This window comes from Agrilus planipennis, unplaced genomic scaffold (assembly GCF_000699045.2).
Source record: "Agrilus planipennis isolate EAB-ADULT unplaced genomic scaffold, Apla_2.0 scaffold386, whole genome shotgun sequence".
NCBI lineage: Eukaryota > Metazoa > Arthropoda > Insecta > Coleoptera > Buprestidae > Agrilus > Agrilus planipennis.
The window spans coordinates 119721-129138 of NW_020439288.1; the positions used below are offsets into that span (position 1 = coordinate 119721).

The 9418-nt window shown below is 32.0% G+C and overlaps 1 protein-coding gene across 1 annotated transcript in view; it reads left to right on the forward strand.

Moving 5' to 3' along the window:
• The window catches only part of LOC108742995 (unc-112-related protein), a 13926-nt gene extending 4828 nt beyond the window's left edge, over positions 1–9098 (forward strand). The window contains exons 4-8 of the mRNA XM_025978300.1: positions 1006–1193; positions 1396–1633; positions 1686–1898; positions 2475–2711; positions 8225–9098. Coding sequence (XP_025834085.1) covers positions 1006–1193; positions 1396–1633; positions 1686–1898; positions 2475–2711; positions 8225–8425 — 1077 coding nt within the window. The 3' untranslated portion in view covers positions 8426–9098. The remainder of the gene's footprint in view (positions 1–1005; positions 1194–1395; positions 1634–1685; positions 1899–2474; positions 2712–8224) is intronic.
• The last annotated feature ends 320 nt before the right edge of the window (positions 9099–9418 follow it).

Sequence of the window (9418 nt, forward strand, 5' to 3'; positions counted from 1 at the left end):
CAAGGGACCCGAATATTATTCTCACTAATAGAGTTTTCTCATTTATAGAGGTTAATAATAATCGAACATAAAGATGGTGCTAGAGCGTTAAGAAATACGTAATACATAAGTATATACACATTTGGCGATGAATAGGTACTCATTTTATTTATTTTTAAAAATCAGTTAATTTTTTCTGAGTATCCTCTTTACAATTTTGAATATGTTTTTCAATTTCATAAATTTTGTAAAAAATGAAATCACTTTAATTTTTTGCTTCAACATTGTGAGGGAACAACGTCAAATGTACTTTCTCCAATGATTGTTATCAACTGAAACCAAATGCTGAGGATGAGTACCATGAGCAGGTAGGATCAAGCGCACAAGCTGCAGATGTCTAGTAATTGTAAACAGTCTCGTTTGCAGAGGTTTTGAGTAAGAAACTGTCACTTACAGAGGTCTAGAAGTGAAAAATGACACTCTAGAAGTGGTACTCACACTGTCACTCATAGAGGTTTTCGGGGCTAAAAATGACGGGACCTGACTATTTTTGTCGTTTATTTAGGTTGCTCACTTATCCAGTTTTCGCTTAACCAGGTTCGACTATATACCGATCTCTTATTTTGATTGTTAACAAGATGAAAAAACATAACACACTGCTGATCGATAATTATAAAATTTTAAATTTAAACTGTCCTATAATCCCCATCCTTTAATTTAAGTTTAAGTACCTATAGTTTAAAAGATCATTTCTTAGTCTAGTTATTCATCTCTCATAATTTCTCTTGATAATGGCAGGTAAGGCCGAAACAATTATCTAGTTGAATAAACACTTGTTGAAACATTTTTTCTTTATAGTGTAGCAAATAACAAGTAAATGTGTGTTTTTATTTTATATGCTTAGAACAAGATCAGACCTAAGAGTATTATCAACAATTCAATCCAATCAAGGATGCTTAAGCCCATTGAATAGTTATTTTTTAATAAACAATTTTTATTAGTGTTGTATGATTTTTATTATTTCAGTTACAAATTAGTTTACAAGGCATTGAGCCACAGCACATTTCAGAAAATGGAAATTTTCAATCTGGTAATGAAGACGATATCGATGCAGCTCTTTCAGATTTGCAAAACACATTAGAAGGTGCTAATATATCCTTTCAAAATGACATAACACAAGTGCCTGAACTGTGTGATGAACTCAGATTTTTGAAGTAAGTGTAAATACGATACAGTACTAATTAATAAGTTTACAGTATCTGTAAGAAATACTTCTATGTATTTGGTAAATTACTACGTTATTATTTTTTATGATAATTCAACACTGTTAAACTCAATCACATTCATTTCAAAGATCTAAATTGAAGTTTTCAAAATAATGACTGGTAGTAGATATAATATATTATTTTCTTATAGGCCTAAAAGGTACACCTTGAAAGCCTTTAAGAAGTATTGGTTTACTTGTAAAGATCTGCATCTATACTTGTACAAAAGTAAGGAAGAAATGATACATCATGGTGTGCCGGCTCATTCTATTAATCTGAAAGGCTGTGAAGCAACTCCTGATGTAAATATCGGTCAAAATAAATTTGGCATAAAACTGGAAGTGCCTAGTTCAGAAGGAATGTGTGAAATATACATTCGATGTGACGATGTATGCAAAACTAACTCTTTGAATTGCTATATCTCAATTAGCTTTTTTATAGGAACATCAGTATGCTAAGTGGATGGCTGCTTGCAGATTAGCATCTAAAGGAAGATCATTGGCTGATAGTTCTTATAATTCGGAAGTAAAAACCATACTTGACTTTCTACAAATGCAAAAACCAACCAACAGTCCTACAGTTGACCCAAACAGTTATAATATTCAACCAGAAGATTTTGTTGCTCCTAGGTTTCTGAGAAAGTTAAAAGGAAAGGTAATGCTTCTTTACTAAACGAAATACCCGAAGATTTTTGCTTGATTTTATAAAGATTGTCAAGTATTAGTTTTTTTAAAGGCTTTTAAGAACGTGAAATGTATTTTGTGTTCGTTTAATTTCTTGTTTTGCTATTAATGTACGTTATACATATTTATTATTTAAATTGTGACATTGATCATCAGAAAGAATGATTATTCATATTGCTTCTTAAAAATAGAAATTTATTAAAGGTATTGTGGCAAAGTAAATAATTAAACTAAGAGAACTTACCCCAAATACACAACACCCAGAAAAATTATGCAAGTGGTCGAAGCATGTGTGTGCGTTTTTTCAATATATTGTGATATTTAGGGAAGTCCTTTTGGTTGAATCATTTTGCTTCAAGTGTTAATTTAAATTCTTTTAATATTCCGCAGTTTATTCATTTTTATTTATTCTTTGAGTTTTATTTGTAATAATAAGAAAAGTTGAAAAGTTATTGTATAAGGAGAGGAATGTAGTTGTGAAAGCTTATTCTATGAAACAGAACATTTAATTTAAACAATTATAATGTGGGTATATATTTCATTTCAGCTAGTTCATAAGATATTAGAAGCTCATGCAAATGTGAAACATCTGCCTTTAATAGAAGCAAAACTAAATTATATAAAAGCTTGGCAATCATTACCGGAATATGGTGTTACACTGTTTGTTGTAAGATTTATGGGATGCAAAAAAGATGAACTCTTAGGGGTCGCTCACAATCGTCTCATGAAACTGGATATTAATAATGGAGATCACCTTAAAACTTGGAGATTTAATAATATGAAGGTATTTTAAATTTTTACCGAATTTGTGATTATTTAATAAGTAACAAAAAAGTAGGTAAATTAGTTTTCCTTTTCAGTGCATTTCCTATTTCGTTATTCATGCGCTTTTTTTCGTTTTCTAATATAACTTAATATGAAAAAGAAACAAATCCATTTGATTTTGGACAAAATTTTATAAAACGTATGAACTGTAGCATGCTCGATTTCTCCTCGTACTTTAAAAGAATTGCTTTATATCCAATGCAAATATTGTGTAAATTAGTTTGGTCCAATATGTTGTTTAATTATTTGCAAAAACTATTACTATTAGGCATATTAAGTTAGAACAGTCATTGCAGCACAGTATTTATAGCTAATTTATTATTCCAAAAACAATTTATCGCGTAATTTTTAAAAATAAATGTGTAGCTGATATGTTAGCAGGTTGACTGGATAGCCTTGCCTGTACTACTCATTGAATAAGTTATTAGTCTGACAAAACATTTCCAATTCTTAGTCTAATGACATCGCTGTTTTTTGTTGTCTGAGGTGAAGTAAAGTTGTTTTTCTCTGATTAACAATATATAAATTTCTCATAAAATAAGTAAGTGTAGGCTTTCACGGTCGGCGTTAATTATATGTGAAATGTTTTCCAGGCTGGTGAACTGTGGATTTTCTACTGACATTTCGTCCACAACTACGGTGGAGAAAATCTAAATAGATCACGGCCATCAGCCCAGAAAACTTTTCGCATAGAAATAAATAATAAATTTTAACAATAGCTATAAGAAAACAGTTGACGTGGCCATATTTGGTTGAATTTCGCTCCAAAATTAAATCTGAATTCGGAAGGTTTCGAGCATAAATAAAGTGAAAAGTGAGTAAATAAAGAAATTAGTGCTAGGTGTGTTTAGTGTACGTGAGGAAAAAAAATGAGAAAACAATAATAGAAGTGAAATTCAATACGCGAGCGTTAACCTGTGAGCGGCATATATTCTCCTAGAGGTCGACTAGAAATAGACCGTCTGAGCCGGCTAAGGTAGGAAAAACAACAAAAATGCCATATACACTTGACAGTGCTTCAGAACTTTCGGACGACGAAGCAAACAAGAGGAAAAGAACGGGCATGGAGATATCCAGGATATATTTGCTAATAATATAGTGATAACAAGGAACAAAATTAAGGAACTAATTAAAACAAGAGCGAGGTCGAGACGAAATTAGCGCTAATGAAGTTTATGAAGGAGATATTCAAAATCGACAAAATAGTAAAATCAACAAAAACAATTAACGACAATATATGGATGATATAAGTAGAAAACTTAGAAGAAAATTGAAATCCTGCAGACAAAAAGAAAAATTTCATTTTTAAAAGAAAATAAAATGTACATAGACAGCGACCTCATAGAACAACAAAGAAAAATTCAAAGGGCGATAGGGTTGAAAGCGAAATTAGAAAAAGAAAAGGGAAACCAGGCTACAGTTGGGTACCAAAAATTATTTATTAATGAAACGAATGTAAGGAAGGACGTACACAGACAAAACACTGACAAGGCAAAGGACTACGGACGGAACGATGACGGACAGGATTGAAAATGACTCAAGAAATAGAGATTCAGAATATAATATTTAGAGCCGTGATTCCTAACCTGGGGGTTATTACCCCCGCGGGCGTAAAACATGTATTTCGGAGAGGTGACAATGAGCCGGTTGTCTCGAATGCCGAATTTCAAAATAACAAGTCTGAGCGCCGACTAGCGCGCAAAGTGTACCTACGCTATCGCTACAGGGAAATATGACCATTATTTTAATATTGCAAAACAAAGTAGCAAGCTTTATTCGCAAATTGGAACTATACAAACGTAGAGTTCACATTGGCGATATGACCATGTTTTCACAAGTTTGTGAGCAACTGGAAAACGATAAAGCTGACAAGATTAAATTTGAAGATTCCGTGGTACAGCATTTGTCATCAGTAATAAAAGCTCACTGCAAAAATATTTCCCGGACATGGATAAGTTTTAGAAATTAGCCGACTTACTCCTAGCTTATAACTGTAATTTAGAGTAAAAATATCTAAATTTTTTATGTGCAATCGTTTTTATGTTTAATAAAGCCTACGTATTTGTATTAACACGTATTGTTTGACTTCAACGTTGGAAGGAGGGGTAAAATCAGTGACCCTAGTTAGGTCATAAGGGTAACAGACCTAAAAAGGTTAAGAACCACTGATTTAGAGGCTGGGAGTATAGAAACAACGGTGACAAGCAAGAAGAACTATGTGAAGAATTTGTAAACGAGACGAAGAGAAAAGGGCAAGAGGAAGTAGCATTAAAACGTGGCAATATGTTAATATATTTGGAGTAGAGCAAGATCAGACGTAGAATGCTTAATAAATGAAAAGTGGATAAAAAAAGTAAAAAGGAAGGTATTCGTTAACGATAGAATCCTTTCAGTAGAATTTGAAGATAATAAGAACAGCATTACTCTAATAGTAGCCTACGGTCCGAACGAGGATAATAAAGGCAAATTCTGGGATCAGTTAGTAGTTGCAGTATAAAGTAATAAAGTAAAAATAATAGTAGCAGGGGACTTAAATACTAGGGTTGTAAAAGCTGACAAATGGTCGAGTGAAATAGTACGAAAATATGGAGAGGAAGCAGGAAGTAATAACGATAATAGGCTAATTTATTTCTGCAGGAAAAATTCAATGTTTGTTGCAAATTCCTTTTACCAGCATAAAGATATACGCAAGTTTACAACGTAGGTAAAAAGCGAAACGAGAGATCAATTGCTGATTATATTCTAGTGGAACAAAATCAGAACGATGGTAAAAGATATGAAAGTTAAAAGAGGCGCCGAAATTGATAGCGATCACTGTATCTTGGTGGGGAAAATTATAGAACAGACAAGATAACAGACACCGCCCCTCCAAAATATGACTCAATCAGAGTATATAAATTAAACAACAACGATATTGCATTGAAATACAAAGAAGAAACAAAGATATCTAAAATATGGCATAGAAGATCTATGGAATGCATTCAAGAACATCCCAATTCAAGCAGCAAAAAAGGTCTGTGACGTTTCAAAAATAGGCAAAAGTAAGAAACAACCAGCGTTGTAGTCAGATGAAATAATAAACCAAGTAAAAAGATGAAATGGAAGAAGTATCTCCAAGAAAATACAGAAAATGCATACGAAGACTACAAGAACCAACAAAAAAAGTCAAGGACTTAGTAAAAGAAAAGAAAGCAAAGCAAAGATCATGGGACGAATGTAATAGAAAAATAGAAAGCACTAAAAACGATAATCAGAAGCTCTTCTACAACATACTAAAATCATTCCGCAAGGATTATAAAAGAATGGGAATAGAGATTAAGGACAGAGAGGGTAATCTGTTAACAACTGACACCGACATACGACAAAGGTGGATGGAATACTTTAAGCAGTTACTATGTGTAAATAAGCGGGAAGAGCACCTTCGACGAGAACGAGTATATACAAAAGGAGAACAAGAAGTGAATGATATAGACGAAATTGAGGAAGCTATACATAAAATTAAAAAGGTAAGAGCGACATGGTATGATTTCATTAGGTGTGAAGTGAAAAAGGCACTGGGAAAGACGGGAACCTTATTTATTAGAAATTTATACTCTAAAATATGGAAAGTTAAAAAGAATACCAAAAGACTGGGTGATTGGCATAGTTATACCTTGAATTAAGAAAAGGAATAATAAGGACTGCAAAAATTATAGGGGAATAACAAGTATTGAGCGTTGTGGTTAAGGTTTACGAAAGAAAAATTAGGAGAAAATTAATAGAAGTTATAAAAAGCATGTATAAGGTATGTAGAAATATCGTTAGAACAGGACATACTATCATCGATGAATTCATGAGTTATCAGTATTTGTCAAGAGTGAACGAATTACATCAGCTGCTACAGTATTCGGTGCCCTCAACAGAAATTTTAATAGGGTAAAAGAAATGTCGAAGAAGGAGTAACAAGACTAGACAGAATAAGAAACATTGACATCCGGCAAAAACTAGGAATTTGTTGAATACAAAACATAAAGCAAAAGCAGATATGGTGGTTCGGACATGTGAGCAGAATGAATAGAGGGAGTCAAGTAAAGAAAGTATGGGAAACTAGGATAATAAAGAGGAAAAAGAGAGGTAGACTAAGGAACACATGTACATACGAAGTTAGAAAGATATGACGTTAGACCGGGGGGACGAGCTGGCGCAAGATAAGAAGAAATGGGGAAGTCTAATCAATAGCATTATTTAATATCCATAGAACCAAATATCATCACCAGAATTAATGTTTAACGTTTTCAGCAGACCATTGTCCTACACCTATTGGTAGAAAGGCTTTACGATGTATATATAAGAAAATAGACAAGAATTCTCATAAAAAATAATAACAAGTTAAATCCTTAAAAATTACTTCATAAGGGTTTCAAATAGACCACAAATCGAAACAATATCCCAGTGTGTTCTAATATGTATGATGATGAATCCCCGAATGAAAAAATCATTTGGGTATAAATCTAGAGTGTGCAATTTAATCGAACCTGGCCAGCTACTAATGTGAATAATTAAATGGAGAGTTACTTCTAAATAGTTACAAGTTGTACGAACCGTTATTGCATTATGAGCGATACAACCATCTTCTTGATACCAAATTTCATTAAAATTGATATCAAGCCTTTGAAGTGCAGGAATAATTTGCTGTCTCAAAACGATAATGTATTTGTCTGAATTTAAATATCCACGAATAAGGATGGGCCTGTATACTAGGTGACTGAAATAAGTAACAAATTTTGGAAAGTGTTAACTAGATGTAATAAAAATTCGCAATACATTGCCAATATAATATTTAGTATATTTTTGACATATTTTCCTATTTAATATTGTCAGAAGCTTTATCTAAATCTACGAACCCGTTGCACCTATACGCTCTTTCTTTTTGGATTGTTTGCTAAATTAAAAGTCACTTTCAAAAATTAATTGCAAAAGCGTTATTCAGAAATCAGTAATAAAAAATAATTTACTTTAAAAGTTCACATGAAAAATAAGTTTTGAAAATTAATTGCAATATTGAGTAAAAAAATTACTCAAAAATTTATTGAACAATCGAGTTTTAAATTTATTATTGGTGTGATTTCTACACAACAATTGATGTGCCAACCCTATGAATCCTTTCCACGTTACCCTCCTGCGTCCACAACATCTAGCGCGCAATTTAAAAAAGCTCATTTATTTTTAATTCATTCTCGTAATTTTTGTGGGAAGTACATAATCATCGGTGAAAATGATTAAGTGCACATATGTTTGTTAAGCTTACGAACTTTTTCATGTTCTTCAGTTTTATATATCTATTTTTCTATCTTTCTTACGTATTATTAATTAAGCTTAGTTTTAAAATCCACTTTAATTTGAACCACGGTTGTGTACGGGCATTAAATTGGCTTCTAGCAATGAACTTGTCTACTCAATTTTGCCTGTTATTTATTACATTGTTTATTTTAGGCGTGGAATGTAAATTGGGAAGTAAAACATATGATGGTTCAATTTGAAGAAGAAAATATCATATTCAGTTGTTTATCAGCGGATTGCAAGGTTGTTCATGAATTCATTGGTGGATACATATTTCTATCAATGAGATCAAAAGAAGCAAATCAAGCGCTGAACGAGGAACTTTTCCATAAACTCACCGGAGGGTGGGTGTAATTGACTAAAACTTGAAAAGTTGTATGGCAAAATACGTGCCTCTTGAAAATCAAATTAAAATCGAAAAATGTGGGCAATCCTGACAGATTGTTTTTGGCATGTGAACTATATCGCCTTTATAGTTCGTTTAATAAAAGATACTCTGTTTATTTTACTAACTTCAAGATAAAAGTACAATAAGATAATTGAATTATTTATTTAAATAACACAAGATGAATGATATTTTTAATAACAAATAAACAATTATAGAATGTGCTTTGTAAAATTTACTTTGTTATTTACAGAATTTACATAGCGCTAAATTATATTTATTTGATTCTGTAACTAATTGTGTGTAAGGGGGGCATTCATTAATGACGTGAGCTTAAAATGATGGGTCTAGCAAAAACTTATCAAATCTCATTTAAAGGAGGCGGAGATCATTGAAAATCTCAGGTCAACATTTTAATTCAAAGATCATTATATACAGATAGTAAAAAACGTTTATTAAATTCATGTTCCCTTTTTTGCACGGATAAATTTAACGTGAGGGGTAGAAAATAAAAACACCTCACTTGATTAATGAACGTCTCCTAATATCACGTAAAACATAATTTGTTTTTAATACTAATATCTGTCCTAAATGTAATTTTTTTATAATACATTAACTAAATAGTATTGTAATTTAAATTGTGACATGTTTACCTACACAAATATATTTTCTAATAATATAGAAGTTATAATCTATCTAATTTTGGTTTCTATTTCTTGTTAAAGGCTATAGTATTGCATATGATGCGCCGAAAACATGTTAGTGCCTGTTTCATGTAATCTGCACAATGTTGCCTTATAAGCAGGCGATTTTGTGTATAAGTATAATAAGCAATTAATCGAATATTGGAACCCCAACCCAACCCAAACTCTATGTAACTTAAACAGGTAAGAGCGGGTTAGGGTTGGATGAGGTTCTTCATCATTATAAGGTCTTCAGTCCTAAGACTGGTTGGACACGTA